General features: G+C 44.1%; 2 protein-coding genes across 5 annotated transcripts in view; one reads left to right on the forward strand and one right to left on the reverse strand.

The window, feature by feature from the left end:
* cntrl (centriolin) overlaps positions 1-3053 on the forward strand; it is a 30579-nt gene extending 27526 nt beyond the window's left edge. For 3 of the 4 annotated variants that reach the window (XM_075467019.1, XM_075467021.1, XM_075467020.1), the window contains exons 18-19: positions 1306-1368; positions 2011-3053. In XM_075467019.1, coding sequence (XP_075323134.1) covers positions 1306-1368; positions 2011-2148 — 201 coding nt within the window. In that variant the 3' untranslated portion in view covers positions 2149-3053. The remainder of the gene's footprint in view (positions 1-1305; positions 1369-2010) is intronic. The other variant, XM_075467022.1, reaches the window with a different exon arrangement.
* On the reverse strand, positions 1172-16046 carry tti2 (TELO2 interacting protein 2). Its single transcript, XM_075467024.1, has 10 exons — positions 15937-16046; positions 12390-12858; positions 12150-12316; positions 10987-11044; positions 10695-10823; positions 8184-8276; positions 7693-7886; positions 4270-4413; positions 2547-2706; positions 1172-2465 (listed from the first exon to the last, which is right to left on the reverse strand). The coding sequence occupies exons 1-10, from the start codon at positions 15969-15971 to the stop codon at positions 2379-2381; spliced, it is 1536 nt and encodes a 511-aa protein (XP_075323139.1). The 5' UTR covers positions 15972-16046; the 3' UTR covers positions 1172-2378.
* Between the last annotated feature and the right edge of the window lie 3508 nt (positions 16047-19554).

Here is a 19554-nt window from a genome sequence, read left to right on the forward strand (position 1 = left end):
TTTATTTTGTAAAATTCTGTTTCTCACAGGCTTTTATTTTGTAAGTCTTTTGCTCACAGGCTTTTATTTTGTAAAAGTCTGTTGCTCACAGGCTTTTATTTTGTAAAATTCTGTTTCTCACAGGCTTTTATTTTGTAAAAGTCTATTGCTCACAGGCTTTTATTTTGTAAAAGTCTGCTGCTCACATGCTTTTATTTTGTAAAAGTCTGCTGCTCACATGCTTTTATTTTGTAAAAGTCTGCTGCTCACAGGCTTTTATTTTGTAAAAGTCTGCTGCTCACAGGCTTTTATTTTGTAAAATTCTGTTTCTAACAGGCTTTTATTTTGTAAAATTCTGTTTCTAACAGGCTTTTATTTTGTAAAATTCTGTTTCTCACAGGCTTTTATTTTGTAAAAGTCTGTTGCTCACAGGCTTATTTTGTAAAAGTCTGCTGCTCACAGGCTTTTATTTTGTAAAAGTCTGCTGCTCACAGGCTTTTATTCTGTAAAAGTCTGTTGCTCACAGGCTTTTATTTTGTAAAAGTCTGCTGCTGTCTGCTGTGGAACAGGAAAAGAAAGTAATCGGCGGATCCACCAAACATGGAGAAGGGTACGGAACTTTTACTCGGCCATTTTCATTTTAAAGTTCTTCCAGACGGCGGAGTCGACAGAATCAAAGTCATCTGTAAACTCTGCCAAGTTGAATTGTCTTCTCAGCGTAGTAGTTCCAGTCTAAAATATCACTTAAAGGCAAAACACACAACTGATAGCAGCAAGTCATTCAAGGAAACAGACAGTGGAGCGAGGCTTCTACATAAAAACTACAGAAAGATGCTGATGTTAAAAGTGTGTTTGCACAACAAATGTTATGGCACTTTCATTCATATGGCAGCACATTTAAAATAAAGCTAAATGCTAAAAGCTATACACTACTTTTGGATTCATTTTGGGATTCTGCACAAATGCGATTAATCGTGATTAATCAGGGAAATCATGTGATTAATTAGATTAAACATTTTAAACGTTGCCCGGCCCTAATAAAAACTCATACATAGATATTATATATACTGCAGTCTTCACCTGATACGAAGAGGTTCGAATGGAGAGTTACTCAGCTACATCTCCTATTTTAACACATTTAAACATAGAATAAATCCCATTCAATGTAAGACACAATTCATCAGTCACAGGATTGTAAATGATCACGTTTTTTATTAATAAAACACACGTTCATACAGTACAGCCTCCTCTCTGAACAGAGCTTTTATCTTCCCACAGAGACTGAGTGAAAGTGTCTGAAGGTTTCAGGTGTTTCTCTGTGTTCAGGAGGAGAGGTGGAAGGCTGAGCTGCAGAGAGAAGAACTGAGACAGCAAGGGGACCAATGGAAGGTAGATCCACCATCAGACCATCAGCATCTGCTCCTTCCACCAGGGGAGAGACTTTTTACTCAGTTCTACAGCAGCAGAGACCTTTAACATTAAGATCTGATCATGAACAGATTCTATGTTCATCAGACAAACAGATTCTATGTTCATCAGACGAACAGATTCTATGTTCATCAGACAAACAGATTCTATATTTATCAGATGAACAGATTCTATATTCATCAGATGAACAGATTCTATATTCATCACATGAACAGATTCTATATTCATCAGACGAACAGATTCTATGTTCATCAGATGAACAGATTCTATATTCATCAGATGAACAGATTCTATATTCATCACATGAACAGATTCTATATTCATCAGACGAACAGATTCTATGTTCATCAGATGAACAGATTCTATATTCATCAGATGAACAGATTCTATGTTCATCAGATAAACAGATTCTATTTTCATCAGACGAACAGATTCCACGTTCATCAGACGAACAGATTCCACGTTCAGATACAGATTCATACAGAACAGATCCAGCACCAATCTGAGCACAAACACTAGAACCTGAAGCAGCATCTGGTGTCTCACCTGTTGTCTTAAAGTGAGTCAGAACCACCTGAAACTGTTTGTTTTTGTGTTCTGGAGGCTCGTCTGCGCCGCCGGCTGTGGAACCAGCAGGAGAACCAGCAGGAGAACCTGACGGCCCGCCGGCAGGAGAACCAGCAGAGCCTCCTGGGCCTGAAACTCAGGCTGGACCAGGTGGACTCGCTGCTCACTCACTGAACCAGAACCCACAGAACCCACAGAACCCACAGAACCCACAGAACCCACAGAACCGACCGCAGGAGCTGGAAGGAGATCTGAGCCCAGTCCTTCTGAGGATGGCGGGGACGGTTCTGGGTCATCTTAAAGGAAAAAACTCTGCAGTCCAAACTGTTTCCAGGAAGCTGCCGCTCGGTTCCCCATAGGCCCCGCCTCCTCCATAGGCCCCGCCTCCAGGTGCGCCGGCTGCATCACCTCTCCGTCATCGCCGTCACCGTTGCTAAGCAGCCGATGACCTCCGGGCTGCAGCAGCTGCCGTCGACCTGCTGGAGGAGAAGCTGACAGACGGACGGACAGAAGTTTTACTGACAGCAGAACGAGGGTGGCGATCAGCTGAAGAAAAGGGGGCGGAGACTCACCCGCACGCGCCCGTGCGAGCAGGCGTCCATCAGCCGGAGGCAGGCGGCGCTCTGATCCATCAGCCGCCGTCGCACCGAGTCGCTGAGCTGCGAATCCGAGGAGACGCCGACCAGCAGCTGCAGCAGGCGGCGCAGCAGCGCGTCCACTCGATGCTCCATCCTGAGGTCAGGGGTCAGGGGTCAGTAAGAGGTCAGTTAGAGGTCAGGGGTCAGTTAGAGGTCAGAGGTCACACAAACATTTACAGACAAAGCAAATTGTGAGCCATGAAGCTGAAAACAGCGAAGAGGACTAAAGAAGAGCAACGTCTTCACTCATTCATCCTTTATTATTCCAGAGGTGCAGTTCCTCAGCTGAACACTAGAGGGCAGAGTTCCCCCGTCACACTGCAGGGGAGACTCCCGAAGCCCCGCCCACCTCAGATGGAGACACCAGGACTGGATTTCCTCACATGAGACCCTGAGACTCGTTTCTTTGGACTTTTTCTGTTCAATAAAGGTTCAAACTAATCTGCTGATTCCAGATTTTGTTGTATTTCAGAGAATAGTTCCTCTAAACATCAAAGAACTTTAGTTTAGAAATAAAAACAGAACATTTTCTGTTTAAAAGCTATGAACACGCATTCTGTTCAGAGCTAAATTCAACAGTTTGAATTGGCTCTATATGAACGAATTGTATTATTTTATGAATAATTATGATTACAATTAGGCTACGGCTACACGAAAACGAAACAAGGTTTTTTTTGTAAAACAGGTACGATAATTCTTGCGACTCAGGTCCAGACGAAAACGGATGAAAACGATGAAACGATGCAGTACACACGCCACTGTGTCACGCCACGCTGTGAGACAATAGAGAAGTCTCACAGCGTCAACGTTTGACTGACGCAAAAACGTTTTAGCTGTAACAATGGAAACGAACAAATCTTCCCACTCTGGAACCCGTTCTCAAAAACTATCGTTTTGGGGTAGTGGGAACGCCGGCTCCGTGTGGCCGCGACAGCGAAACGATAAGAAAAAGTATCGTTTACAGTGAAAAACGTTTTCGTGTAGCCGCAGCCTTCATTGAATTCCAATTGGCTTGAATTCGACTTTATTATCTAAGTGCCTTTTGTGACATTTGTTCTATTTGGCGCTATATAAATAAAAATGAATTGAATTGAACTGAACATGATCTATGAATGAAAATCATTACCGTTGATTATAAGCTCTAAAGGAAAAAAAAATCTGTGGGTCGTCATGGTAACCGGTCACACTTGTAGGGTCCAACAGGTTTATGGGGATCAAATGGTGTGAAGCACATGTATAAGTGTGATTATATTATTTAGATATTTAGGAAGTGTATATATGGCATATAATTATAAAGGTGTATTGTAGTTTGGATATTTACAAACTGAAGAGTAGTTAAAAAGGAAACTAAAAAAGTATTGTACTTCTTCCCATTCCTTTTTCGAACAATGTTTTGTTATGTATTAGCACTTTATGTGATTGAATTATTATTATTTTTTTTAATTTCTCTTTTTCTTTCTTTTGTATGTACAAATACTTACACACATTTTTATTTTTTATACATGTTCGAAAATAAAAATCTATCTATCAATCAAAAAAGTGACCTTTGATGGTCAGAACTTGGTTTTAGGTTTGGTTGCGCGACTGGAAAATGTTTCCGTGTCAAAGAAAGATCCCCCAAAGGACAGAAAAACAAGGGTGCGTTTGTTTTCGACACCTGGGCCATGCCGCTCTGCTCGTCTTCTGCAGAACCTCCAGGATCTTCAGGCGGGTTGTCTCCTCGGGCGGATCTCTGACCTCCAGGTATCCCAGCAGCACGCGCTCCACCCGCTGCAGGTGTCTGCACACCGCCACGCCCATCCTGCACACACAAAACAAACGCACCCTGAGGGTCTGCTGCTCTGTTAGCTCCACCCGCCTGCTGCACATCCTGCAGGCTAAGGCCAATAAAAAGACAGATGTTAGTTCCTTTTCACAGGAAGTTAAAGAACTGAAGCAGCAGGGTCTATTGATTGATTGATTTATTTATTTATTTAGTCATTTATTATTATTATTAGTTGGTAGTAGTATTTTTTACTAGAATTGGTATTATTATTACACTGCGCCTCCTGAATCTGGGATTCAGGAGGTGCAGTGTGGTTTTCGTCCTGGCCGTGGAACAGTGGACCAGCTCTTCACCCTCCGCAGGATCCTGGAGGGAGCATGGGAGTTCGCCCAACCGGTCTACATGTGTTTTGTGGACTTGGAGAAGGCGTTCGACCGTGTCCCTCGGGGACTCTTGTGGGGGGTGCTCCGGGAGTATGGAGTGCCGGACTCCTTGATATGGGATGTTTGGTCTCTGTATGACCGGTGTCAGAGTTTGGTCCGCATTGCCGGCAGTAAGTCGGACATGTTTCCTGTGAGGGTTGGACTCCGTCAGGGCTGCTCTTTGTCACCGATTCTGTTCATAATTTTTATGGACAGAATTTCTAGGCGCAGCCAGGGCGTTGAGGGGGTCCGTTTTGGCGACCTCAGACCTCGGACCGTGACCTTCAACTCTCACTGGAGCGGTTCGCAGCCGAATGTGAAGCGGCTGGGATGACCATCAGCACCTCCAAATCTGAGACCATGGTCCTCGGCCGGAAAAGGGTGGAATGCCCTCTCCGGGTCGGGAATGAGATCCTTCCCCAAGTGGAGGAGTTCAAGTATCTCGGGGTCTTGTTCACGAGTGAGGGACGAATGGAGCAGGAGATTGACAGGCGGATCGGTGCGGCGTCTGCAGTGATGCGGGCTCTGCACCGGCCCGTCGTGGTGAAGAAGGAGCTGAGCCAGAAGGCGAAACTCTTGATTTACCGGTCAATCTATGTTCCTACCCTCACCTATGGTCACGAGCTGTGGGTAGTGACCGAAAGAACGAGTTCCTACCCTCACCTATGGTCACGAGCTGTGGGTAGTGACCGAAAGAACGAGATCCTACCCTCACCTATGGTCACGAGCTGTGGGTAGTGACCGAAAGAACGAGTTCCTACCCTCACCTATGGTCACGAGCTGTGGGTAGTGACCGAAAGAACGAGTTCCTACCCTCACCTATGGTCACGAGCTGTGGGTAGTGACCGAAAGAACGAGATCCTACCCTCACCTATGGTCACGAGCTGTGGGTAGTGACCGAAAGAACGAGATCGCGAATACAAGCGGCCGAAATGAGTTTCCTCTGCAGGGTGTCTGGGCTCTCCCTTAGAGATAGGGTGAGAAGCTCGGTCATCCGGGAGGGGCTCGGAGTAGAACCGCTGCTCCTCCGCATCCAGAGGAGTCAGATGAGGTGGCTCGGGCATCTGGTTAGGATGCCTCCTGGACGCCTCCCTGGTGAGGTGTTCCGGGCCCGTCCCACTGGGAGGAGGCCCCGGGGAACACCCAGGACACGTTGGAGAGACTATGTCTCTCGGCTGGCCTGGGAACGCCTCGGGGTCCCCCCAGAAGAGCTGGAGGAAGTGGCCGGGGACAGGGACGTCTGGGTCTCTCTGCTTAAGCTGCTGCCCCCGCGACCCGATCCCCGGACCAGCGGAAGATAATGGATGGATGGATGGATGGTATTATTATTGTTGTTGTTAATACATTCACTGTAAATATTTAAAAAAAATGTTGAGCTACTTGACTAATATGAATTTGAATGAATAAAGTATTTTTCTATTCTATTCTAAAACACATGAGCAATGAGCTCCTTATATACCAAAACTAAAGTCTTTATCATTAAAATGCAGCTTTAACAATCAATAACATCTTATTATTGTGAATATCTGCTTTTGTTTTTCTTTTATTGAAAGAACTCAGCAGGCCTGAACAAAAACAGGCTGTTCTTTCATCTTATGCCTTAAAGCATCTCTCTGCAGATATTTTTATTGATCAGGGGGTCGTTTTATGGATCAGTGATAAGGAAAGTGATCAGTCTGGATGGTAGCACACTCATGGACCTCAGTGTGACTAAAGGAGTTCCCCAGGAATCCATCCTGGGGCCACTGCTGTTCTGCTTATATCTGAAAAATCTACATCAAAATGTCTCAGAAGCAAAATCTTCCCCAATATGCTGATGATACTGGGATGTTCTGCTCTAAACCCAAGAGCTACATCTCAGACTCTGCAGGCCTCAGTTAGCATGTTAAAGGTTAAAGGTCACCCCAAGGTCAGAAACCCAAGAGCTACATCTCAGACTCTGCAGGCCTCAGTTAGCATGTTAAAGGTTAAAGGTCACCCCAAGGTCAGAAACCCAAAGAGCTACATCTCAGACTCTGCAGGCCTCAGTTAGCATGTTAAAGGTTAAAGGTCACCCCAAGGTCAGAAACCCAAGAGCTACATCTCAGACTCTGCGGGCCTCAGTTAGCATGTTAAAGGTTAAAGGTCACCCCAAGGTCAGAAACCCAAGAGCTACATCTCAGACTCTGCGGGCCTCAGTCAGCATGTTAAAGGTTAAAGGTCACCCCAAGGTCAGAAACCCAAGAGCTACATCTCAGACTCTGCAGGCCTCAGTTAGCCTGTTAAAGGTTAAAGGTCACCCCAAGGTCAGAAACCCAAGAGCTACATCTCAGACTCTGCGGGCCTCAGTTAGCATGTTAAAGGTTAAAGGTCACCCCAAGGTCAGAAACCCAAGAGCTACATCTCAGACTCTGCAGGCCTCAGTTAGCATGTTAAAGGTTAAAGGTCGCCCCAAGGTCAGAAACCCAAGAGCTACATCTCAGACTCTGCGGGCCTCAGTTAGCATGTTAAAGGTTAAAGGTCACCCCAAGGTCAGAAACCCAAGAGCTACATCTCAGACTCTGCGGGCCTCAGTTAGCATGTTAAAGGTTAAAGGTCACCCCGAGGTCAGAAACCCAAGAGCTACATCTCAGACTCTGCAGGCCTCAGTTAGCATGTTAAAGGTTAAAGGTCACCCCAAGGTCAGAAACCCAAGAGCTACATCTCAGACTCTGCAGGCCTCAGTTAGCATGTTAAAGGTTAAAGGTCACCCCGAGGTCAGAAACCCAAGAGCTACATCTCAGACTCTGCAGGCCTCAGTTAGCATGTTAAAGGTTAAAGGTCACCCCAAGGTCAGAAACCCAAGAGCTACATCTCAGACTCTGCGGGCCTCAGTTAGCATGTTAAAGGTTAAAGGTCCAACAGTCAGACCCACCTGTCGATGAACGGCGGCAGGGCCGAGGCGTAGACGCGTCGCAGCGCCACCTTGTGCTCCGCCTCCATCTGGGTCAGGACCAGACGCAGCACGTCGTCGTGGCGACAGGGCTTCCTGCGGGAGGAGGAGGGGCCGAGCGAGGAGGGGGGCTTCTCCAGAACCGGCAGCAGGTCGAGCAGACAGTTCAGGACGAGCTGTGGGGACAGCAAGTCCTCTGAGCCTGGGGGGTCCGGCATGTTTAAAGGGACAGTTCGCCTCTTTTGACATGAAGCTGTATGACATCCCATACAACTCTGCTCACAGGACGCAGCAGGGGGTAAGAAGATGTTCATAAATGATGTTGCTGATATGGGATGTCACACAGCTTCATGTCAGAAGAGGCGAACTGTCCCTTTAAGGTAGTTTTCGATGATTTTACCTTATTTGTGGACACTTTTAGATGGGTTGACCAGGTAAGATGGAGGGTTAGGATGTGCGTGTGGGTGTGTTACCTGGATGACGGCGGCCTCGGTCGTGTGCAGGTGTTTGAACAAAGCCTGATAGATAACTTCAGCTCTGTTGAACTGACGGAGATCTGCAGCAGGCTAAGACACACACATTCATCATCATCATCATCATCATCGTCATCATCATCATCATCATGGTAACAACATGCTTCTTTCTAAGTGTGTGTGTGTGTGTGTGTGTGTTTGTACAGGTTATTTGGTTTTAACTGGGTTCAAAATGTCCCCAAATACCTTTAAAGGGTCAGAACCAGGTTCAATGTGTCCCCAAAGACTTTTAAATGGTTGGAACTGGGTTCAATGTGTACCCAAAGACTTTTAAATGGTTGGAACTGGGTTCAATGTGTCCCCAAAGACTTTTAAATGGTTGGAACTGGGTTCAATGTGTCCCCAAAGACTTTTAAATGGTTGGAACTGGGTTCAATGTGTCCCCAAAGACTTTTAAATGGTTGGAACTGGGTTCAAAATGTCCCCAAATACCTTTAAAGGGTCAGAACCAGGTTCAATGTGTACCCAAAGACTTTTAAATGGTTGGAACTGGGTTCAATGTGTCCCCAAAGACTTTTAAATGGTTGGAACTGGGTTCAAAATGTCCCCAAATACCTTTAAAGGGTCAGAACCAGGTTCAATGTGTACCCAAAGACTTTTAAATGGTTGGAACTGGGTTCAATGTGTCCCCAAAGACTTTTAAATGGTTGGAACTGGGTTCAATGTGTCCCCAAAGACTTTTAAATGGTTGGAACTGGGTTCAAAATGTCCCCAAAGACCTTTAAAGGGTCAGAACCGGGTTCAATGTGTCCCCAAAGACCTTTAAAGGGTCAGAACCGGGTTCAATGTGTCACCAAAGACTTTTAAAGGGTCAGAACCAGGTTCAATGTGTCCTCAAAGACTTTTAAAGGGTCAGAACCAGGTTCAATGTGTCCCTAAAGACTTTTAAAGGGTCAGAACCGGGTTCAATGTGTCCCCAAAGACCTTTAAAGGGTCAGAACCAGGTTCAATGTTTCCCCAAAGACCTTTAAAGGGTCAGAACCAGGTTCAATGTGTCCCCAAAGACCGTTAAAGGGTCAGAACCAGGTTCAATGTGTCCCCAAAGACCGTTAAAGGGTCAGAACCAGGTTCAATGTGTCCCTAAAGACTTTTAAAGGGTCAGAACCAGGTTCAATGTGTACCCAAAGACTTTTAAATGGTTGGAACTGGGTTCAATGTGTCCCCAAAGACTTTTAAATGGTTGGAACTGGGTTCAATGTGTCCCCAAAGACTTTTAAATGGTTGGAACTGGGTTCAAAATGTCCCCAAAGACCTTTAAAGGGTCAGAACCGGGTTCAATGTGTCCCCAAAGACCTTTAAAGGGTCAGAACCGGGTTCAATGTGTCACCAAAGACTTTTAAAGGGTCAGAACCAGGTTCAATGTGTCCTCAAAGACTTTTAAAGGGTCAGAACCAGGTTCAATGTGTCCCTAAAGACTTTTAAAGGGTCAGAACCGGGTTCAATGTGTCCCCAAAGACCTTTAAAGGGTCAGAACCAGGTTCAATGTTTCCCCAAAGACCTTTAAAGGGTCAGAACCAGGTTCAATGTGTCCCCAAAGACCGTTAAAGGGTCAGAACCAGGTTCAATGTGTCCCTAAAGACTTTTAAAGGGTCAGAACCGGGTTCAATGTGTCCCCAAAGACCTTTAAAGGGTCAGAACCAGGTTCAATGTTTCCCCAAAGTCCTTTAAAGGGTCAGAACCAGGTTCAATGTGTCCCCAAAGACCGTTAAAGGGTCAGAACCAGGTTCAATGTGTCCCCAAATACCTTTAAAGGGTTAGAACTGGGTTCAATGTGTCCCCAAAGACTTTTAAAGGGTCAGAACCAGGTTCAAAATGTCACCAAAGACTTTTAAAGGGTCAGAACCAGGTTCAATGTGTCCTCAAAGACCTTCAAAGGGTCAGAACCAGGTTCAATGTGTCCCCAAAGACTTTTAAAGGGTCAGAACCGGGTTCAATGTGTCCCCAAAGACCTTTAAAGGGTCAGAACCAGGTTCAATGTTTCCCCAAAGACCTTTAAAGGGTCAGAACCAGGTTCAATGTTTCCCCAAAGACCTTTAAAGGGTCAGAACCAGGTTCAATGTGTCCCCAAAGACCTTTAAAGGGTCAGAACCAGGTTCAATGTTTCCCCAAAGACCTTTAAAGGGTCAGAACCAGGTTCAATGTGTCCCCAAAGACCTTTAAAGGGTCAGAACCAGGTTCAATGTTTCCCCAAAGACCTTTAAAGGGTTAGAACCAGGTTCAATGTGTCCCCAAAGACCGTTAAAGGGTCAGAACCAGGTTCAATGTGTCCCCAAATACCTTTAAAGGGTTAGAACTGGGTTCAATGTGTCCCCAAAGACTTTTAAAGGGTCAGAACCGGGTTCAATGTGTCCCCAAAGACCTTTAAATGGTCAGAACCAGGTTCAAAATGTCCCAAAAGACCTTTAAATGGTCAGAACTGGGTTCAATGTGTGCGAGCGTGTTGGTTCTGACCGCGTTGAGCACAATGTGGTGCAGACAGCGGACTCCCAGCATGCAGTTCTCTGGCCTGTAGTGGTCGCTGAGGACGAGAGCGGGGGGCAGGAGGCGGAGCAGGTGGGGGGACAGGGAGGGGCGGGTCACCTGTGGAAACCAGCACACCTGGGTTTAACAAGCTTTCTCTGGCACGAGCACAGACAGAACAACCAATCAATGAGCAGAACAGAGACGGAACATCTATGATCAATAATATGTGAAAATAGCTGGAATCGTTTTTGATTGAGTGAAGATCAAAGGTCAAGCTGACCTGCAGGAGAGTCCACGCGAACACCAGCTTCACTGCCTCACAACGCTGCCACGAGTCCCTGCAACACACACGAGCACACACGTTAAAGCCACGCTGCAGAACGAGCAACGTTATTACAAACGGATGGAACATCAGGAGTGTTGAACCCTTTAAGCCCCGCCTCCTGAATTAAACAGGCTGAAAGTCCCACATTAGCACCACATAACAGAATTTATCTGAATTATCCCTGAAGTCAGGTGTCTTCATGTTCAAAATGTTCCCATAAACTGATGAAAGAACTAAAAATATTTATTATTTAAAATAAATATTTTATTTAAAATAAATAAAACGGGAAGCGTTTGGCCGTTAGCTCACGCAGCTAACAGGAAGCGTTTGGCCGTTAGCTCACGCATCTAACAGGAAGCGTTTGGCCGTTAGCTCACGCAGCTAACAGGAAGTGTTTGGCCGATAGCTCATGCAGCTAACAGGAAGCGTTTGGCCGTTAGCTCACGCAGCTAACAGGAAGTGTTTGGCCGTTAGCTCACGCAGCTAACAGGAAGCGTTTGGCCGTTAGCTCACGCAGCTAACAGGAAGCGTTTGGCCGTTAGCTCATGCAGCTAACAGGAAGCGTTTGACCATTAGCTCAAGCAACTAATAGGAAGCGTTTGGCCGTTAGCTCATGCAGCTAACAGGAAGCGTTTGGCCAATAGTTCACGCAGCTAACAGGAAGCGTTTGGCCGTTAGCTCATGCAGCTAACAGGAAGCATTTGGCCGTTAGCTCAAGCAACTAACAGGAAGCGTTTGGTCGTTAGCTCATGCAGCTAACAGGAAGCGTTTGGCCGTTAGCTCATGCAGCTAACAGGAAGCGTTTGGCCGATAGTTCACGCAGCTAACAGGAAGTGTTTGGCCGTTAGCTCACGCAGCTAACAGGAAGCGTTTGGCCGTTAGCTCACGCAGCTAACAGGAAGCGTTTGGCCGTTAGCTCACGCAGCTAACAGGAAGCGTTTGGCCGTTAGCTGACGTAGCTAACAGGAAGCGTTTGGCCGTTAGCTCACACAGCTAACAAGAAGCGTTTGGCCATTAGCTCATGCAGCTAACAGGAAGCGTTTGGCCGTTAGCTCACGCAGCTAACAGGAAGCGTTTGGCCGTTAGCCAACGTTACACACACAGTTCTCAGGTCTCACTTGGTCAGCTGAGGCTGCAGGACGTCCAGGACTCCTCCCAGAATTCCATTTTTCTCCTCGTCGCCCATCAAGAGGTGGGCGGAGTTTGTCCAGCGTCCCGCCGTCAGCAGCGCCTCCTGCAGGCGGCGTGCGGCCGCTCTGGAAGAGGAGGAGGTCCAAACCTGATCCTGGAACACAAACAGAACCGGCTGTCAGAACCGGCAGCATCAGCACCGCCTGCTTCGGCGCGCTGCGACTCACCTGGAAATGTGTGACGGCGAACACACAGATGGGCGGAGCCACAGCGTGCAGCAGCCCGGCCGCACCTTCTCCCTCCCACTTTCTCAACAGCACCGTGAGGGCGGAGCTTACTGCCGCGGCTCGGCTCGGGACGTCCTGATAGGCCGCCGCGGTCGGAGAGCTGCACTCGTCCTCGCACAGCGGCAGAGCTGCGCAGCCAATCAGAGCGCCGATCAGGGACACATACGCTGCTCGAAGCTCCGCCCATCCGCCTGAGCCCGAAGAGAACAACCAATCAGATTCCGCGGCCTGGACGAGCCGCTCCACTTGACCAATCAGGGAGCCGATCTCAGAGGGTTTATCGGCCGCACCGATCAGCTTCTCCTGCAGCCGAGAAAGGAGCTCTGTGATTGGAGGGAGAGGGGGGCGGGGCTTCTCTGAGAGCGGGGAGGAGAGATGAAGGTCACAAAGAAGAGACGACAGCTCCATCCTGAGGAAGAGGAGAAAGAGCGGATGTTTCAGTCTGTTCAACGGCTGAGAAACAAGGCCTGAATCGACTCTTCTTAAACCCACGGATATAAACATGCGTCACACCATCAGAGCTGGTCATTGGTTGGCAGAGACGGAGGGCGGAGTCAGATTAGCATATTCAGTTTTAAAGGCTTGAGCTTTTATTTTGTACGGTTTGGAAATACCCGGACACATTTTCAGAGGATTTAATACAGCCGCAGCTCGACTTTAAAGGGTGAGTGCTTTGATGAGCACAGGGGGAGGAGCCTCAAGGGGAGGAGCCTCAAGGGGAGGAGCCTCAGGGAGAGGAGCCTCAGGGGGAGGAGCCTCAAGGGGAGGAGCCTCAGGGGGAGGAGTTTAAGTATCTCTGGTTCTTGTTCTCAGTGATGGTGGGTTGGAGTTAGAGATTGGGTCTGATGATTGCATATTCTCTGATATATACAGAATGAGCTGTTAGCTCATGCAGCTAACAGGAAGTGTTTGGCCGTTAGCTCACGCAGCTAACAGGAAGTGTTTGGCCGTTAGCTCACGCAGCTAACAGGAAGTGTTTGGATGTTACCTCATGCAGCTAACAGGAAGTGTTTGGACGTTAGCTCACGCAGCTAACAGGACGCGTTTGGACGTTAGCTCACGCAGCTAACAGGAAGTGTTTGGATGTTAGCTCACGCAGCTAACAGGAAGTGTTTTGACGTTAGCTCACGCAGCTAACAGGAAGTGTTTGGCCGTTAGCTCACGCAGCTAACAGGAAGTGTTTGGATGTTAGCTCATGCAGCTAACAGGAAGTGTTTGGACGTTAGCTCACGCAGCTAACAGGACGCGTTTGGACGTTAGCTCACGCAGCTAACAGGACGCGTTTGGACGTTAGCTCACGCAGCTAACAGGAAGTGTTTGGATGTTAGCTCACGCAGCTAACAGGAAGTGTTTGGATGTTAGCTCATGCAGCTAACAGGAAGTGTTTGGACGTTAGCTCACGCAGCTAACAGGAAGTGTTTGGATGTTAGCTCACGCAGCTAACAGGAACTGTTTTGACGTTAGCTCACGCAGCTAACAGGAAGCGTTTGGACGTTAGCTCACACAGCTAACAGGAAGCGTTTGGACGTTAGCTCACACAGCTAACAGGAAGCGTTTGGACGTTAGCTCATGACCAGTGGGCTCAGCATCCATCAGAAGATTCTGATCCATGTTAGATATCAGCAGGATCTGTTGGCAGGTCAGAGCCAGAAATAAAACATGTAGAAACTAAATGTTAGAACATGTAGAACCCATATAGAACCCATTCAGCCGCCATGTTGTTTGACTGTAACTGCAGCTTTGTGTTAAGCTAACAGGTTTTTAACTCTACACGAGCTCAAAGATTTTATTATTGTCAATTCACCTCCTGTACATACAGGGGATCAAAATGCTGTTTTTATTTCACCTCTGTTATAAAAAGAGGATAAAAAGAGGATTAAAATTAAAAAACTAAAAAGTCAAAAATATAATTAAAATAAACATGAGACCTAAAGCAGATTTTTAGTTCAGATTAAAGTGAAAAAAGGATATAAAGTGAGTAAATCTGAACGTTTCCGATTCTTTCAAAGAAAAGCCCGGGAATGTTTGGCCGCGCACGCGCACTGAGTTACGTTTTTCGTGATTTGATGACGTCTGAAGTGCAGGCCTTTTTATCATGGTTACTCATCTTCAAGCACAACTCCTCTCCTCATCGATACTTCATATGGAATAATAAGGACATTTTATTTAGGAAGAAAACTTTATTTTTGGATACCTGGTTTAATCATAACATTATTCTGGTTGATCTGCTGTTTAACAGCGTTGGCACGTTGCTGAGTTATGAGGAATTTCTCTCTAAATTTAATATTCCCCATTTCTTCTGGAGAATTCGCAAAAGTTTTTGGCGCTTTTTCTACAAAGATTTGCATGTTATTCAAACAGAGGACAAGACTCAGTTATCATAAGTCTCCAACTCTTACTCCCATACATTCTCCTGTTGGAAAAATAGGTTTTAACCCTCTTCTTGGTAACAACAATAAGTCAGTTAGATCCCCGTTTCAGAAGGAGGCGAATTCTACTCCTGCTGTCGGGCCTTTTTGGAATCGCTTTCAGATTAATATATCTTGGAAATTTACCTGGTTGCTCCCAAATCACTTTCTTCTCACTAACAGGGTAAAGGAAGTGTCCTTTAAACTCATTCACAGGATCTACCCTGCTAAAGACCACCTAAAGAAGTTCAGCTCTAACATTAATGTAAACTGTACCTTTTGTGACCTTTGCCCTGAGTCCATTACTCATTTGTTCTGGTTGTGTCCTCATTGTAAAGATTTCTGGCAACATTTTTTGTAATTTTGTTGACTTAAAAATATCAGTAAGCTTCCAGTTGTACTGGCAACATGTCCTGTTTGGGTTTCAACTAAGTGGCAAAATGAATCCGAAGGTTTTCTTTATTCATTTATTAATTCTCAAAGCTAAATTTCACATACACAAATGAAAATTTTTGAAAAGAAAACCAAATTTCTATGTTTTTTTGATTGAATTAAAGCAATACTTGCTCACAATTAAACCGTCAACTAATCATAAAGCAAAAACAACAATATGGGCTTGTTCCCAACTTGGGATTATGGACGAACTGTTGTCCTAAATCTTTGTTTTATTATTATTTTTTTTTTTTTTTACACGAGACTCCTTGGCACATATGTCAGTTTGTTCAATAGTTTTCTTTTTGCAAGAGTTTTGTGACTGTCATTCTCTTATTATTATTCTTATCCTTATGCTCACCTTGGCTGGCTTTTTTTTTTTTTTTTTTTTTTTTGACGTTATGTACACATTTATATTTCGTTATTCTGCTTTGTTGCAAATAAAGTTCTTAAAAATAAATAGATAAATAAATAAATGACGTCTGAAGTGAAGGGACTTCCGCCTCTTTGTAGGAAACTGTTAAAACTGTTTTCTGCTACGTCGTTTATCATCGATTAAAATACAAAACAACTGTTGGAATGATCGATAGTTAGACATTAGCTCATCTTCATCACGGGATCATCATCCTCATCACCATTAAACTGACCTCAGAGCAGCGCTTTCTTCTTCGTCCTCCTTCATCTCCGCCAAACTTCATTCAGATTTTGTCGAATTTTAGAGGAAATCTGAGCGTGTCGCCCGAACCCCGCGGAACGTTTAACGGGGCGGAAAGTGTGCTTCACGGGAAGACTTCCGGCTAGGAACTAGCTCTACAAGAAAGGTTCCTATGTCCCGATGTCACAATCAATTATTTTTTTGCATCAGAGATGATAGATTAACTCTAGAATTTAAAAAAACGACAGTTTTAAACCAATTTATATTAATTACGAATAAATTGGGTATTAGAAGTGTCCAAATTTAGATTTTAAAATGAACATATTAAGATAGATAGATAGATAGATAGATAGATAGATAGATAGATAGATAGATAGATAGATAGATAGATAGATAGATAGATAGATAGATAGATAAGTACTTTATTCATTATTGGGAAATTGTTGTGTTGCAGCAGCATACAGTATAAAAGATATGTAAACAATTAAAGTAGAAACAAGCAAATAGAATAGAATAAAATAAAATAAAATAAAAATTAGTGAATAAACATTAGCTATATACAGTATGAAGTTTTTTTGTTTTTTTTAATTAAAATATATTTTAAATAAACAAGATAAAACTAAGGATAATAAAGATTAAATGTTACAAACATTCCCAGATGCTGCAGATGATAATTAGTTTGTCATGTTTACCGTTAAAATATAACTATATTCAAGCTTTAAAAGTACAGACTATATGATAAACAATGTTTATGTCAGAATCAGAATCAGCTTTATTGGCCAGGTTTGAGTAAACAAACAAGGAATTTGACTCCAGTTAAACTTCACCCGCAAAGTACAACACTCAACAATAACATAAAAGAATAAAAATTAGAACTACAGAACAGTAAGAATGGAATTTGAGTACGGGTGGTAAAATAAGGCTGTGTATGAGAATAATAAATACAGTATGTATATTTGCAATAAATAGACTCTATGGGTGGGAATGCAATTGTCCAGAGGGGTGTGCAGCTGGGAATGTCTTGTTGTCCCTGTCAGTGTACCGTGGACATGGACACCTCAACAGGTACAAGCTAAATGCAATAATACAATTGAAGAGGGTGAGAATAGTGCAATATCAGAATAGGCAGGTTAAGGGTTAGGTATAACTGTAGTGCAAGGCAGTTCAGTGCAGTAACAATGTGTTAATACTGTAACAAAAAGTTTTAAAGGTGCAGATGAGGATGATGAGCAGAACAGTTTGACTATGTTTGCTGTAGGGGGGGGGTGCTGTTCCTGGGTCTTTGTGTCGTCCGGTTTTGGAAAGCAGTGCCCTGAATCGTCTGCCAGAGGGGCAGAGATTTAATGGTTTGTGACCAGGATGTGAGGGGTCTGCAGAGATTTTTACTGCCCTTTTCTGCGTTTATGTTTATGCATTTAGCAGACTTTGCTTTTATCCAAAGTGACTTACAAATAGGGTTGCCAACCGTCCCTTGAAAAACTGAATCGTCCCGTATTGAGCTGAAAAGGGACGCACTTTGTCCCGTATTAAAGTCTAAAAATAGTCAGTATCATGCCAATGGAAATTAATAACGGGGCTTTATATGAAAGTGTACGGTAAACTTGTTCCCAGACCCTGTCCTGCTCTGTGACCAATGAGCTGACAGCATATTCACACACGAGAATACGCTGTCAGCTCATTGGTCGAGGAGGTACTGTTGCTCGCGGAGAAGATAGCGGGAGACAACAAGGCAGCAGCCTGGGCGACAGTAAGCAGACAGCTTTAAGCAGTGGTGGACAAAGTACTCAACTCCAGTACTTTAGTTAAAGTATTGATACTCATGGTCAAATCTTACTCAACTACAAGTTCAAAATTTTACTCAAGTTAAAATACTGAAAAACTTACTTTTAAAAATACTTAAGTATTCAAAAGTACAAAGTACGTTTTCTAATATCAGTACATTGCTGTATTGTTTTCTGAATGCTTTTACAGAACCATGTAACTCTGAAACCACTTAATGTAGACTTTTTGCACCACTCTGCTACAGAATAACAACAGCACGGCAGCTCTGAGCTAACAGCTAACAGCTCTGAGCTAACAGCTAACAGCTCTGAGCTAACAGCTAACAGCTCTGAGCTAACAGCTCTGAGCTAACAGTGCAATAGTACGCGTTCATCCATTCATTGGTCGTAAAGTATCTGTGAAATAGACAGATAATAAACGGATATAAACGGATCTCCAGTGATCTAAATATCTTCCGAAGGACGCCGACTTTCACCAAACTATTATCAGTGAGAAGATGAACGTATTTTATGCCAGAAATAAGGTCCAGGTTTTAAAAAAAACGAACTTCTCCTTTAAGAAAGATACTTATTTTATTCAGTTAATTTTGTTATTTTGTATTAAAGTGAATTCCTGAATAATAATTTGTTTCACATGTGTTCATGTCACTCAAAAAAATATGCATCTAATTCAATTCAGGTTAAAAAATAGTTAAAAAATCGTTTCACTCACAAAAAAAAGGGGCTAAAAAATTCACCAGGCCAGAAAGGGTGAAGGCCCTTCTGATGAGCTGTCCCTTATTTATTTTTCAGGGAGTTGGCAACCCTACTTACAAATGAGGATATAACATTATAGCTAACGTCAAAGCTAACAATAAGCTACATGGAAGGACACCACCAGTCAGACTCTCAGAGGGGACAGGGTAGAGATAGAGTTCAGATTTAGAGGGAAGTAAAGGACAGGAGATGCTCTCTGAACAGCTGGGTCTTGAGTTTATTGAAGATATTCAGGGACGCCCCTGTTCCAGCCTCGTTTTGGTGTTGATGAAGGTAGTCCGGCTAGTTGGCTGGGGTTTAAAAAATAAAGCTTCTCAGAACAATATGCGTTCAACAGAGTAATACATTTGCATCACAGAATGGTTCTCCAGGAAAAAGTCAGAGCTCACAATCTCTTGGCCCTATTTTCTCTCTACCAGCTTCTACATTTGGTCTGTAGTCAGGACAGAAGTGTGCAGCTTGAACTCCCGGAGTCCTTTAGGAGAGGAGACGAGGAGACATCTGTTGGAGAATCGTGTAATTTAAGTTCAGACGGAGCTGTTGGAGGCGGAGTTCTGCCTTCCAGCTGACATATTTTATCTGTTAGCTGTTCTTTTCTACCAGTGATCCCTTCTTCTTGTGTTCAGAAAGGCAGCAGATGGAATTAACCCTTTGTGCGGTCTTAACATTCTGTTTACTCCCCTTTGCCCTACGGGTCAAAAATGGCCAAAATAAAGCAACTTAATTGAATTTTAAATCCAAAATCTATTTTGTATGATGAAACCACCTGTTATTTATCTATTCAACTCAATTCAATACATTTTTTATCATGTATTTTTTGTTACACAATACAAAAAGACAATCACCAGTTTTCAGGATTACACTTTTTTTTTTTTTTTGGTCAGTTGGACCAACAGTTTTCTTGTTTTCTCAGTTTTCTTTTACATAATAAAGGTTTATTATTGCTATTATATATATGTGAAGTAATTACTTCTGAATTAATTATATTGAAAGGGAAAAAAACAGTGAACTTTTTTCTGGCGTTTAAATGTTTTTATAATTCACGGGTCAAAAATGAGCCATAAGACAATCTT

Source organism: Odontesthes bonariensis, chromosome 6, assembly GCF_027942865.1.
Source record: "Odontesthes bonariensis isolate fOdoBon6 chromosome 6, fOdoBon6.hap1, whole genome shotgun sequence".
Lineage (NCBI taxonomy): Eukaryota > Metazoa > Chordata > Actinopteri > Atheriniformes > Atherinopsidae > Odontesthes > Odontesthes bonariensis.

Coding starts and splice junctions, on each gene's coding strand:
- tti2 (XM_075467024.1), bottom strand. CDS start 15,971: ATGAAGGAGGACGAAGAAGAAAGCGCTGCTCTGAG. Junction 8,277..10,694: donor ACCACATTGTGCTCAACGCG/GTCAGAACCAAC, acceptor TGTGTGTCTTAG/CCTGCTGCAGATCTCCGTCA. Junction 7,887..8,183: donor CCGAGGCCGCCGTCATCCAG/GTAACACACCCA, acceptor CTGTCCCCACAG/CTCGTCCTGAACTGTCTGCT.